General features: G+C 40.4%; 1 protein-coding gene across 1 annotated transcript; it reads right to left on the bottom strand.

The window, feature by feature from the left end:
• Positions 1 to 471: 471 nt before the first annotated feature.
• DEFB109B (defensin beta 109B) lies at positions 472 to 864 on the bottom strand (the record flags this gene model as incomplete). The annotated part of the gene is made up of 1 exon (XM_045451148.1): positions 472 to 864. A coding segment is annotated over one exon (231 nt), but the record flags the coding sequence as incomplete, so codon positions are not given.
• Positions 865 to 15,203: the final 14,339 nt, after the last annotated feature.

Below are 15,203 nucleotides of genomic sequence, written 5' to 3'. Positions count from 1 at the left end.
ATTTTCTCCTGCCCCATTCCAATTTTCCACCTTTGCCCAAGCCACAGCTCTTCCCACCCCTGTTATTTGCTGTATTTCCTCTGTATTTTGCCTGTGCATTTTCTTTGTAGTTTCTGTGTGTCTAATTACATTTTGTATAACTGTATCTTCAGGTTTTGTTAACCTTTTGGTCTTTTGTGACAAATTCAAAAAACATTTTTTGTTACATAAATGGGCTTTCTCACTTAAAATTTAAAAAAAATTTTATGTTTATTTTTGAGAGAGAGAGAGAGAGCATGAGCAGGGGAGGGGCAGAGAGAGAGAGACAGAGAATATGAAGCAGGCTCCAGGTTCTGAGCTGTCAGCACAGAGCCCGATGCGGGGCTTGAACCCAGGAACCATGAGATCATGGCCTGAGCAGAAGTTGGGCGTTCAACCAACTGAGCCACCCAGGCACCCTGGCTTTCTCGCTTTTAAAGAGATTGTGTGAATCTGAAGATGAGTCACAAAGAAGTAGTATCTGGAGATTTGAAACCCATATTTATTTGTTTTTATTGACAAGGGATAATAGGAATTGGTAATAAAGCTGGAAGCGTTTATGTATATTCCAATGTTTTAGATGCAGAAACTTTCCTTCTGATGCTTTCCCTAGTTTCATTTCAACTTATGCTTAAGGGGTGCTTGATAATCTGAATAGATAAGTGGGGTTGGAATTGGAACCAGAATCCACCAAGATCTACAGCACTTCCATCTTCTTTTACAGGCTCCAATCTGATCCTCTGTGATTTTGCAGATGTCTCTTCTGCAAATGCCAGACAGATTTAGACAATGGTTTTCAGCAGAAGCCATACCACTTCTTACTGCAGAAGAAGAGAGGCAGTGCAATCATTAGTTCACGAGTGGAGCGTAAGACCCTGAGCCCTGTCACGTGTGAGGGTGGACGTATTCCGGCGGGACCAGTTCTGTGTGCAGAAAAGAAGCTGGACAGAGGACCTATTCAGTTGTCCCATCACCTTCACTGTCTTTTTCTACCCAACAGCCCAAATGTTAACAACTCCCTTCCTCCTTCTCTCATAAATTCCTGGTATTGCTAATTTTTGCTTCAGTAAGAACTTTGGTAAATGTCAAACTGGAACAAGGGGGTGGACAAAAATACATGTCAACATAAAATTGTGAGGAGGCAAAAATTAAGCAAGAGAGTTTATATGGGATCAGAGAATTGCAGTTTGGGGTACACAGACTTGAATGGCAACTCAGAGAGTGTCCTACTAGGAAGCAAAAGTTCTTAAAGCAAAAAGGTTTTTTTTTTGTTTTAATTTAAAAAAAATTTTTTTTTCAACGTTTTATTTATTTTTGGGACAGAGAGAGAGACAGAGCATGAACGGGGGAGGGGCAGAGAGAGAGGGAGACACAGAATCGGAAACAGGCTCCAGGCTCTGAGCCATCAGCCCAGAGCCCGACGCGGGGCTCGAACTCACGGACCGCGAGATCGTGACCTGGCTGAAGTCGGACGCTTAACCGACTGCGCCACCCAGGCGCCCCAGTTTTAATTTTTTTAATGTTTATTTATTTTGAGAGAGAGAGAGCATAAGAGAGTGCACAAGTGGGGTAGGGGCAGAGAGAAAGGGAGACAGAGAATCTGAAGCAGGCTCTGCACTGTCAGCACAGAGTTCGATGTGGGGCTCAAACCCACACACTGTGAGATCATGACCTGAGCCCAAATCAAGAGTCAGACGCCCCATTGACTGAGCCACCCGGGTGCGCCTAGAGCAAAAAGGTTCTCAAAGCAAAAAGGGAATGCATTATATACATCGTTCACGAAGAATCTTTGATTGGTGTTGGCGGCAGCAAAGCTGATCTTGACTGAATATGGTTGGTTGCTAAGGCCGTCACTAAGCAAAATCTTGTTCTGTAGCCAGGTGTTCGGGCTGAGTCCGTGGAATATTTGCGATTGGCCCAGATCGAAAGTTTATGGCTCCACAGGTGAGGGCGTGCATACAGCCCACCTCCTAAAGGGCCTCCCGGCTCCATTTTAAAACCCCTTAACATAAGTGACCCCATTTCATTTCCCTTTCACATATATGTTCTAAACACACCGATTCCTTCGTTGTTGCTCCTTTATGTGGATCTTCGACAAATATTTGCTGAGCATCTTCCGGTCACCAGATATTTTGCTTTGCACTAGCAACAGAACAGTGACAATGGAAGAAATGTTTCTTATTCTTACAGGACTTAACTTCAGTGAATAAAATCTGACCATGCAAAATTAGGTTGCTAAGCTAATTTAGGAAAGCGGTGTTTAGAACAAAATAATACAGTAACTGACCAGATATCGTCTGGAGGATGCAGTTAATGGAACGGACAGAGAGAGGCTTTCTGAGGATGTTGCATTTGAACTGAGGTCTGAATGATGGGTGTGAAGAAGCCAAGCACGTATTCGTGTGAGGGCATGTTAAGCATACAGAATAGCTAGGTCCCTTCCTTAGTGTATTGGAAAAACAGAAAGACCTGTGTAGGTGGAGCACTATGGAAAAAAAAAAAAAAAGGTTTGGTAAGAAATGAGATGAGATAAGACAGAATGAAGATCATGTGGGGTTCACAGGCCAGAGTAAGCTTGCAGGTTCCTGGACCTGATGCACCAGCTGCCTTAAGAATCTGTATGCCCATTCTCCTTTTAAAATGTTGTTTTTTACTTGGGGCCCCTGGGTGGCTCAGTTGGTTAAGTGTCCGACTTCAGCTCAGATTATGATCTCACAGCGTGTGAGTTCAAGCCCCGCGTCGGGCTCTGTGCTGATAGCTCAGAGCCTGGAGCCTGCTCTGGATTCTGTCTCCCTTTGTCTCTGCTCCTCCCCCACTAACACTCTGTCCCTGTCTCTCTCAAAAATAAATAAACATTAAAAAGAATTTTAAATGTTGTTTTTTTACCGTTCCCGTCTCCTTCTTTCTCCTATCTGTTTAGCTCGGGGGTAAGGTGAAGTTTCAGGAAAACAGATCGTGTGGATCTGTGGTGGTACTCGTCTATCCTACACACACCAGTTGACTCTAAAAAGCTGAAAATTTGTCATCATGTCCAGGCCATTCTTTTCTCCAGATGACTCACATTAGAGCCAAGTTAATGTAATAGGAAACTCTCTAATGGTAGAGCTGATGACCTGGCAGTACAATCCTCAAAATCACTGTCCAGTAGAAAAGCCACCTAAGGAAGAGGTAGGAGAAGACAGTTAATAGCTCCAATTGGTTTCACCTCTGTATTGAGAATTTGCATAGTGTCAAGGATTTCCCACCCATGATGTAACTGAAGGTCCACTCAATAATGAATAGATCCCATCAAATAAGAATTTTTCAGTTGTCACATTACTTTTATTTATATTTGCCTATTGAGGCCATTCCTAGCTAAGAATGGTAAGACAGTATTTTTAGATTAAAATTTGGTGATAATGTCCCTGTTTACTGTAGCAGAATGACATAGACAATATACCCAGTGGATTGAGTAATTTAAATATGTATTTGGAAGGAGAGAATTGAAAAGAAAATCAACATTGATTTCTGATAAACATTATTTTAAAAATAGGAAGAGGAGAATATTACCTTAACCAAATTTCAATTCATCTGAACATAAAAAATATCCATATAGCACTTCATAGTAAAATACTAGCCTTAGTCCCATGAACATCAGAAGGGAAAGAAGAATGTCCACTGTTGATAGTGTATTAATATGTGGTAGGGGAACAGCCCCTTCCTCAGGAATGTGGTGGAGGCCTTCTCAAAACAAAGGAAGGCAACGTAGCCCAATCAACTCCTATACACGTATCCATAGCTCTGACACAACTCAGTAACTTTGCCTGTGTCCATCCAGACTGTATGTCTGTATGTGACATTCCTCACGACCCTGTGACGTAGACCGCCCAATCAGATAGCGTGTCTGTATGTTACCATGTGCGGGAGACAAAGAAGTAGAAATTGTATAAAAGGCTACACCCCGCTGCATTCGGGGCTCAGCCTTTTGATTCTTAGCCCACTGAGCCTGTGCTAGCACGAATAAAGCTGCTTCCTGGAAGGAAAGGCCTTGGTGTCCCATGAGAATCCTGCTACAAATAGAGTTCTGAAATTTGTGGACAACGCCATCAGTGATAAGAGGTCAGTGGTGACTTGAGCATACTGGTTTTGCTCTCCTTCTATTCCTCCCCAGACGCTATTGGAATTATGTGGATAGCATTTTGAAAGAATCTGTAGGAGTGCCCCAAGGCACAGAGTACCATCAGTACATCAGAAACAGAAGTTCCTGGAAGATGCAGAACAAATATGATGAGACTGAAAGAACGATTTAGGCTTTTGGCCACAATTGCAAATTAGATACTCTCAAGTGACTGCCGTCATGAAACAAATGGATCGTAGTATCTCTGAAACACCTCTATTCTTGAAAGTGGTAGGCCAGTGTCCTAGACTACTCGCTCCTTCAGGAAAAACAAGTCTTCAAACTGAAGCTTGAGCAGTGGGGCTCTGCACTGGTCGGCTGGCTGGGGTGGGGTTTCTAGAAGGTCGGTACTACTATCAGCAATGCTGACGGCGGTCCTTACTCCTGGAATAGCAGCAGTGGCAGTTTGTTAAGCCTGCAACTCCTGCACTGAGAAGGTCATGGAGGAGGTTTCATGGTGGTAGCTTTGGATGGTAACAGAGACACATTCGCAACTTAGATCCATAGGATACTGGTGGACTAAGGACAACCAATGACTTCGCCATGACATGATCAGCAAGGTAAGGCACCATGAGCAAAAGTGAATAAAATAAACAACATATTTGGGCCCTCAAGGACTAAAAGTATTGGCATGACCAATGTGACAAATAATTAAACATCTATGTATCACATTGTTTAAAGAAATAAAACCTACTATCACAAAGCTGTACGAGCAACAAGGAGGTAATATAGATGATAGAATAAGTGGGCAGTTTTGAAAAATAGAAACTTCTAGAAGTGAAAAAAAACTTTTTTGAAAAAATAAATGAAGGTATTAATGACCAATTATTAGACACAAGTGACAAGAGAATTAATGAATGAATAGATACATCCAATTTATTTACCCAGAACTTAGTACTGATACACAAGGTCTCACATTTATTAAATTAAAAGCCGAGACAAGAGAGAAATAAGAGGAGGAAGTCTTAAAGAAATTCTCTGGAAATGATGGAAAAAATACAAATCCACAGATTCAAGATTAAAAAAACACTCCTAACTGATAATACAAAAGAGATTCACATTAAGTTATAAAACAAAACAAATGGTAGATCTTAAAAACGTTGGGGGAAAAAAAGGACAAAACACTTAAAATGAAATTAAGCCTCTGACTCTTAATTTTGGCACAGGTCATGATCTCACGGTTTGTGGTTCGAATCCCACATCAGGCTCTGTACTGACTTGGCTGAGCCTGCTTGGGATTCTTTCTCTCTCTGCTCCTCCCAGGCTCACGCTCACTCTGTTTCTTTCAAAGTAAATAAATAAAAACTTAAAATTAAAAATTAAAATAAAAAAAATAAATGATAAGCTGTGGCAGTAAAGTGAAAGTCAAAGAAGATGGACTGTGAGAAAATACCTGCTGGGATGGAATTGTGTTCTCAGACATGCTTTCTTTCCAGAATAAGGATAACATTTACAGATTCACACATAAAGACTGAAATGACTCACCACCAATATATCTACCTCTAAGGAAGTTCTAGAGGACATACACTATGAAGAAAGAGTTTAACACAGACAGAAGGTGGCCTCAGAGCCAAGGTAGGATTCTAGTAAATACCATGAAATTGATGACAGTAATAATAATACTCTCCAACATATGAGGTTTGAAAAAGGACAGGAGTGAACTTCTACTTCTGTTTAGGATGTAAAACGTTACAAAAGGAATTGCTCTTTTCCTGAAAAAGAGAGCAAGCTGGATAATTCATAGATCATAGTTTGTTAAAAGCTCAGCCCAGAGCTGAGTGCTCAGAGAAAGCTAATTTACTAAAATCCAAAGTGACAAGGCCCTCCTGAAAGGGGAGGGAGTGACATCACCACGGTGGGGGTGTGGGAGAGCCCAGCCTCCGTCCCCCCATGAAGATGAACAGTTGGCTATCTGTGAGCAAAAACCACCCTGGAAGAGCTCTGCTGTGCACTCAAGAAGCCACAGAGCAAGACAGCGAAGCAAAACCCTGAGAATAACATACACGAAGGGAAAGAATGGCATCAGATTACCTGTGCCATCCCATCCCCAAGGTCAGCATGCTCAGCCCCAAGGGGGATGTCCCCATCTAGAAAGAGCCCCCCTATCAGGGAAGGGAAGAGGCAGGTGAGCCACAACTTCCCTAGCCTTTGGGGGGCCTCCTGAAGGAGCTGTTTCAGTTTTACCCCACCCAGACTGGTAAAGCCGTGATGTGTGGAGGTGGCTAGGAACAGAGGAGAAAAGCAAGGGCTACCATAACCACCACATGCAGCTGGTGACTGCTGTCCCCAGTGACTTGCTCTGCCAGGACCCCAGCAACTTTTGCTGTAGAAGAAACCAGTGGCCAAAAGAAACAGAGCCCTGAAGGTTTCACCAGGTTTTCACCCCACAGAGGTCCTTGGTCACTGATGCCAGCCACTGAGTCCCTTCCTACTCCTTCCCCTGCCCTGCCCTGCCCTGCCCTCACCAGAGCTGGGAACCTGCACCAGCATCCAGCCTAGGCCTCTGTGGCTTCTCTAGTGCAAGACATTAGCGTAGACCCCCACAACTGACCCCCATGCCACGTGTGCACTTTGAGGCTGTGCACTCGCACACCTCTGGTCCGATGCCTGTTTTTGGCCTCCGTTGCTGTGTCCGCTGATGGTGAGATCCTGCAGTCATGAAAATGCACGCCAACAGCCAAGGGCCCCACAGCAGCTTACGGACCTGGATTTGAAAAATTGAAAAGGAGGGGACACTCCCAAACTCAATTGACAAGGCCAGCATTATTCTGACAACAAAGCCAAATAAGGAGACTTTAAGAAAACTACAGACCAAGGGCGCCCCGGTGGCTCAGTCGGTTGGATGTCCGACTTTGGCTCAGGTCATGATCTGACAGTTTGTGAGTTCAAGCCCTGCATCGGGCTCTGTGCTGACAGCTCAGAGCCTGGAGCCTACTTCAGATTCTGTGTCTCCCTTTCTCTCTGCCCCTTCCCTGCTCATGCTCTGCCTCTCTCTCTGTCTCTCTCTCAAAAATAAATAAACGTTAAAAATTAAAAAAAAAAAAAGAACTGCAGACCAATATTCTGGATGAAGATAGATACAAACATTCTTAACAAAATACAGACACACTGAATTTAACAGCACATGAATAGGATCATATACCATGATCAAGAATGACTTTTCCTTGGGATGCAAGGATGGCTTAATTGATGCAACTCAATCAATGTGCTATTCCCCATTAATAGAATGAAAGGTAAAAATCATCTGATTATTTCAATAAGTGAAGAAAAAGCATTTGACAAAATTCAATATCTTTTCATGTAAAAACACTCAATAAATTGGGTGTAAAAGTAACATACCTAAACATAATAAAGGTCAAATATGACAAACCCACAGCTAACATCATACTCAGTGGTAGAAGTCTGAAGTCTTTCCCTCTAGATCAGAAAATAAGCAAGGGTTTCCACTGTCAATACTCCTATTCAACGTAAGTACTGGAAATCCTTGCTAGAGCAATCAGGCAAGAAAAAGAAAAAAATGGGTCCAAATTGGAAATGAAGAAGTAAAATTGTCTCTGTTTGCAGATGACATGATATATATATGATCTATATAATTAACTCAAAATGAATTAAAGACTTCAGTGTAAGACCCAAAGTTGTAAAAGTTCTAGATGAAAACAGGAAAAAATTTGCCTTGACTTTGGTCGTGGCAGTGGTTATTTGGATGACACCAAAAGCACAAGCCACAAAAGCAAACATAAACAAGTGGGACATTAGCAAACAGAAAAGTTCCTGCACTGCTAAAGAAATATTCAACAAAATGAAAAGACAGACTACAGAATGTGAGAAAATTTTTGTGAATAATGTATTTCATAAGGGATTAATATCCAAAATATATAAGGAAGGCACATAACTCAAAAGCAAAAAAAGAAACCCCTCAAGTAATCCAATTAAAATATGGCAGAGGACCTGAATAGACATCTTCCCAGAGTAGACTACCAAATAGCCAGCAAGAACATGAAAATGTGCTCAACATCACTCATCACCAGAGATATGCCAATCAAAACCACAATGAGATGTCACCTCATACCTGTTAGAATAGCTATCATCAAAAAGACAAGAGATAGTAAGAGATAGTGGTGAGGAAGTGGAGAAGACATGGCACACTGGTACATGTTGGTGGGAATGTAAATTGGTGTAACCACTCTTCAAACAATTAAAAAGAGAACAACCATACGATCCAGCAGTCTCACTTTTGAGTGAAGGAGAAGAAATTACTGTCTTGAAGAGATATCTGCATTCTTATGTGGATCAAAGCATTATTCAATTCACAATAGCCAAGACATGGAAACAATCTAAGAGCCCATCAATGGATGATGGATGAGAAATCTGTTGTGTATATAAATATGGAATATAATTCAGCCAGACAAAAAAGAAATCCTGCCATTCATGACAACATGGATGGACCTTGATGGCATTATGCTGTGTAAAATTAGAGAAGGACAAATACTGTATGATCTAACTTATATATGAAATCTAATATCAATCTCATAGAAACAGACTGTGGAATTGTGGCTGAGAGGTGGGGAAACGGGAAGATCTTGGTCAAAGTGTACAAACTCTAAATTATAAGATGAATTAAGTTCTGGGGATGTAATATACAGCATGGTGACTATAGTTAACAATTCTATATTGTATACTTGAAAGTTGTTAGGAGAGTAGAGATTTAATGTTCTCATGGGAACAACAACAAAATGGTAATTATATGAGGTAAAGGACATTACCCTACCGTGTGTGGTAAACGTTTCACAATATTAACGTGTATCAAATCAAATTGTTCATCTTAAACTCACACAATGTTATATGTCATTGACATCTCAGTAAATCTGGAAAAATTAAAAATTAAAAGAAGTAAAAGGGAGGGGGCCCACATGTGTTTTTATGTGTGGATGCACGGAAAGAGGAATCAGCCCCTTCAGGAGATAAAAAGGAAACAGCTGAACTTCAAACAAATGTTTAAGGTCTGAGTGTGGGCTTTTGTAGCATTATAGTATCACTGGGCCCCAGATACATCAGACTCACTCTTTTGTCATGCCCTTCCATTGAGTGTTTTTTAGAAAATTGGGTGGAGAGCAACAGGTCTGTGACCTGTTGGAGGGACAGGCACGTAAGGGCTACTGAAATTTGAACCCGAGCAGAATTGTGAAGTCTCACCCTAAGGCAGAGACTTTGTCCCTGAGACAAAGTCTTGCCCTGCCTCGTACAAGGCAGCAGCTGTGTGAAACTGTAGAGGATGTGGAGAAGGTAAGAGAATTCCCTCACAGGTACACAAGTAGAGAGTCTAATGCAGTCTGATGCATGGCAGGGCAGGGATGCCAAGGGAGATTCTGGAGACACTCTGACCTTTCACTGAGTATGGAGCAGCTTCTGTCCAAGGCTGGACATAGACAGGAGCCCTGAGGGGGACCTCCTAAGGTGCCCATGTGGAGGCCTACTGAGGGTGGAGGGGATGCATCAGAGCCAAGAGTAGGTCCATGGAGTGCCAGCTACAGCACCCTGTGATGGGGGAAAACTGTATGGAGGGAAATCAGGAAGTCAGATTTGGATACGTTACCTCTGAAATTAAACCAGAGATAGAAATTATGCCATTGGATATTTGTTACAAGTCTGGAGTTGAGAAGAGAAGTCCAAGAGGAGAATTTAAAAGGATGGGACTAGCCCCAAGGAGTAGATGGGGAGAGGGAAGAGAAGAGGCCCAGAAACTGAGAGCTGGGTCTCCCCAATATGGCGAACACTGGGACAAGAGGTGGGAGTAGCTAAGGAAATGGAGGAGGCAGGTCCAGGGAGGCAGGCTGTGAATCAGGTGAATGCACTACCCCAGAAGCCAACTGAAGAAAGTATATGATGAAGGAGTGAGCGACCATCTGTTTTAAATGCTGATGATTGGCCAAGTAAGGTCACAACAGTTGGTGACCGTTAGATCCAGCAATGTGGGGACCCTTGGTGACCAGCAAGCACAGCTCAAGTAGCAGGGAGAGGGTCGGGAGAATGTCTGCTCAGAATATACTTAGGGATTTGAGAAGAAGGACTGGAGGTGGAAAGTGTGGATGACTATCATGAGGTGCTTTACTACCAAATGGAGCAAAGAAAGAGGGTGCTAGCTGGCATTGGAAGAAGAGGGAAAAAAAAGGTTGTTGTTTCCTTTTTTTAATAGAAGAAAGAACAGCATGCTTGAATGCTAACGGTAACAATCTAGCAGAAATAAAATTGATGATATGAACATGAGGGAAGAATGGCCACTAGGGATTGGTTTTTAAATGCACAAGAGGGAATGGGACCCAGTGTGCAAATTCATCCTACCCTTTACTTTTCTCTGGCTGTCCGGGGCATCTGCTGTGATTTCAGCCTGTTCAATCCTGAGGTGGTTATTTTAAGTGTGTCTCATTTTTTCTTGATCAGTGTCCCCAGATTATTAGTCTTTAAAACACCAACTTTTTGTTTTGGTGATTCTTTTACCTATTTGTGTCTCTTTCATGTGTTTCTCTAAATTCTAACTTACCTTCATGTAGCTTATTTCAGTGTAATTTACTTGCTAATTTTCATATTGATGTTTCCTTTGATGCATGCTTTTTGTGGAAGTATATTTCTGCATTTCCAAATATTTATATTTTTGTTAATGATTTCTGGCTTAAACAAATTAGGTTCAAAGAAGTTGTTCCCCAATTTTGCAAAATTTTACTGTTTTATTTTTTTCCAGCTTTCCTGAGATAGAACTGACATATAACATCGTGTAAGTTAGGAATGTATAATGGTGATTTAATATGCTAATAATTTAGATTTTTTAAAATTTTGATGCTTGCTTTATGTTTGAGTGTATGGTCATTTTCATAAATTCTTTGGCTGAACTAAAAAATGTGTATTCTGTAGTCGGATGTAGTGCTTTCAGATTCTTTCTGAGAAACCCGAGGGAAGGATCGGTTCCATCTCATTGGTTTGTAGATGGCCATCTTCTCATTATGTCTTCACACTGTGTTCCTTCTGTATGTGCCTGTGTCCAAATTTCCTCCTCTTTTAAGGACACCGGTCATATTGGCTTAGGTCCCACCCTAATGACTTCATTTTAACTTAATCACTACGGTAAAACCCCAGTCTCCAAATATGCTCACATTCTGAGGTACCAAGACTTAGGATTTAACATACGCATTTTTAGGGGTGCCTGGGTGGCTCAGTTGGTTAAGTGTCCAACTCTTGCTTTCGGCTCAGGCCATGATCTCATGGTTCATGGGATCATTCCCTGCGTCGGGCTCTGCACTGACAGCGTGGAGCCTGCTTGGGATTCTCTGTCTCCCTCTCTCTCTGCCCCTTCCCTACTCACATGTTCTCTCTCTCTCTTTCTCTCTCTCAAAACAAACAAACAAACAAACAAACAAACACCAGGGGCTCCTGGGTGGCTCAATCAGTTAAGCATATGACTTTGGCTCAGGACATGATCTTACAGTTTGTGAGTTCAAGCCTCATCTGGGGCTCTGTGAAGACAGCCTGTGGAGCCTAGAGTCTGCTTCCAGTTCTGTGTCTCCCTCTCTCTGCCCCTCCCCCACTTGCTTGCGTGTGGGGGCTCTCTCTCATAAATAAACATTAAAAAAAAAAACTTAAAAGATGCATTTTTGGAGGGACACAATTTAGCTCATAACACTCTCCTTTTCTTTCTAACCTTTATGAATGCTTACATTGTAGGTGTTTTTGTTTGTTTTTTGTTTTAGTTTAGTACAATGTAGTTGAGTTTATTTTTAAAATAAGCACTGACCATCTTCGATTTGAAATAGAAAAGTAACCTGTTTGCATTTTAGTGTCATCACTGATATATTTGAGTTTATCTCTACCATCTTTCTTTTCTGTTTGCCTAGTCTCTGTTCCTTTTCTCTCACTCAATTTCTCTTTTCTACTGGATTGTTTTGAAGCATCACATTTTTTTATTAGTTGGGAAATTAAGCCTTTGTCCCCATTCTTAGAGTAGTTCTCATAGAATTAAAACTTATATTCTTGGAGTGCCTGGGTGGCTCAGTTAGTTAAGCAACTGACTCAGCATTTCAGCTCAGGTCATGATCTCATCATTTGTGACATGAGCATGGAGCCTGGGCATGGAGCCTGCTTAAGATTCTCTCTCTCTCCCTCTCTCTCTGCCCCTCTCCCCTGCTTGCTCACTCTGTCCCTCTCAATAATTTATATATATATATATATATATATATATATATATATATATGGTCTTAATATAGCAAAGTCTAAATTTAATCAAAATATTTAACCTTAAACAATACAATGACTTTACAGCTTTGTCATCATCATTGAACTCCTCCCAATTATTTACTTTTGTTGTCAACTATTTCAATTCTACCACTGTTTTTAATTCCTACCACTTTCAAACACTTAATGGGTTTCTAAATTTGTTCACCCCAGTTTGAGAAGAGTATATTTTCACCTAGTAAAGCTGAGGATTCATATTATAAGATTCCATTCTATCCCTAAGATGGTGCTCCAGGGAACCAAGACATATGTGAGAGAATTTTTATAGTAAGATTATTTATAATAGCCAGCAACTAGAAAAAAAAAAAGAAGAAATTTCCATCAAGATTGCAATAGTTAAGTGTGTCATTACTGTTGTGTCAACTGCAAATAAGAATAGTCAAGTGTTTTTCATTTCTAGTTCTTCTACTTCATTCATTTTCTTGTCTTATTGATTTGTCATTGTACTTTATAATAATTATGAGCATCTGTATATAGACAGGCCATTACCTATTTAGCTGTGTTTTGATTGATAGGAATCAGGTATGAGATCTCCAATCTTTTGTTTTTATAGATAAAGTTGTGATGATTAACATTATACACATGCTGCTTTCATATAGATTATATATATAATATATATATATATATATATATATATATATATATATATATATATTCCCATGGGAATGGATTGCTGGGTCTAAAGCATTTAAAAATTTTGTTGCCTGTTCATCTTTCATCATGTAAAAAAATGTTTAGATTCCAGTACTGTTCACTTTTCATTACTTCTGTTTTTGAATGAGATGAGTTTTTCCCAGACCTAAAGCTTTGTGTGGCATTATGTGCCAGGAATTAATTTGTGTTTACTCTTACTTTTATTCAGACCAATAGAGATAAGCAAGTATAACATTATTCACAATACAATGTCTCTCTTACCCTTCCAGATTCACCTATAGATTATGTATTGCATATATATAGCTTTTTTACACCATTCTTGGTTTAGTCTGAATTATCTGTTTGTCAAGTCCACTATGGGCCCCTGGGATGCTCCCACTAATAGCCCGTGAATTCTGTTTTTGTTTTGCTAAGGAATGTTTTTGAGTTTGTTCTTAGGGTGTGCCCTTACCTTCTAGAAGTGTTCTTTGCTGGAACCTCATAAGAAATGGAGACATATGCCTCTTTTTCTCACATTCCATCTATATCCTAGTTTACTTGAAGATGCTATTTTCAATTCTTTTTCTCACTCATGTTGTTTTTTGGTGATTTCTAAACAAAAATGGTGGGAATGCTGAAAGTCCTTTTATAGGCTCCATTTATTAGAATGTTTGTCTTACACTCTCTCAGGAACCTCCAGAAGGTCTTACATTTATTCTTAGAAGAATAAGCTATCCTCAGTTTCCAGGTTATCTTCAATTTCTTCATTAGTTTTATAGATACTTCTCTTTAAAGGACTGGAAAATGACAAGATGGATCACAACTCTTGTTAGCCTTATGTGAAATAAGAAAAAAAATAACTATCCACACTCTTTTTCTTGCTTATTCAGTATTTACTTATTATTATTTATTGAGCATGTACGTTTGACCAGACACTATATAGTTCATTCCTGATTGAACTGCTAGCATGAACCACATTTTCTTCTAGATAAGAGTTCATTTTCTTACCAATCAATTTGACACTCAAAATACTAGTTTTTGGGTTACTCTGAAGGACTCCAGAGCTGTAGGCAAAGGGAAGAAAGAGACTGGCACACTGTCACAAATAGGGGACTGATGTTTGTGGGCAACGAAAATGGTGAAAGCATCCCCGCTTCCACATATGTATATTTCCATGAAAACTTATGACCTTCCCATTTCCTTCACCCCCAGCTCTTGGGAACCACCAGTCTACTCAGTGCTTCCATGAGTTTAACTTTTTAGATTCCACATATAAGTGAGATCGGGCAGCATTTGTCTTTCTGTGTCTCACTTCTGTCATTTGGCATCACGTCCTCAGGTTCCTCCATGGTATTGAAAATATATGGATAAATCTTCATGCTGTACACCTTAAATATATAAATCTACACTTGTCAATCATACCTCAAAAAAGCTGGGAAAAACTTGTAAAAATAGCCTTGATGACCTTATTTTAGTTCCAGCTTTACCAAATCTTTGGGTGGCATGTGACTTCTTGAAAGTCTTGTTGCTGTTAGTCGACATGGTTTGATGTTCACCAGCTCAATATTTTAAATTCACTGACAGGCTCCTAGCAACTTTTCTCCATTTGCTCAGTCTCTGTGGTGTTTTTTCTGGTTGTTTAAATGGTATTCTCTTCCTTTCTCTTCTCCGATTCTGTCTTATTCTCTCATGTCCTTACTTCCATTTTCTTATCTTCTCTATCTTGTCTTCTCTTTTCATGCTACTGGCTTCCCCTAAGCATTACCACATACTCCTGAAGATTTAGACACATATTACAGAACAGTGACATGACTCATGCAGGGATTTCACATCTGAATATCAGGCCCATGTCTTCAAGGTTATATGCTTCTACCTGGAAGATGCCTAGGTTCCTGAAACTCAAGATGTTGAATCTGGTCCTCATTCTGTCCTTGTCTGAGCCTCAAAAATGAAGACACATGAAAATATCCTCCTCACTGTATTTTCTTTCTGGATTAACACCCTTTGACTTTATCCAGGAATCCAAGAATGATCATTCCAGAGCATTCATTTATTCATTAACTATAATCAATGACAGCTCGTTCACGTTCCCTTCACGTGTCCCTTCTCTTCATCC

Source organism: Leopardus geoffroyi, chromosome B1 (genome assembly GCF_018350155.1).
Source record: "Leopardus geoffroyi isolate Oge1 chromosome B1, O.geoffroyi_Oge1_pat1.0, whole genome shotgun sequence".
Classification (NCBI taxonomy): Eukaryota; Metazoa; Chordata; class Mammalia; order Carnivora; family Felidae; genus Leopardus; species Leopardus geoffroyi.
This window is presented reverse-complemented; position numbering and strand designations above follow the sequence as displayed.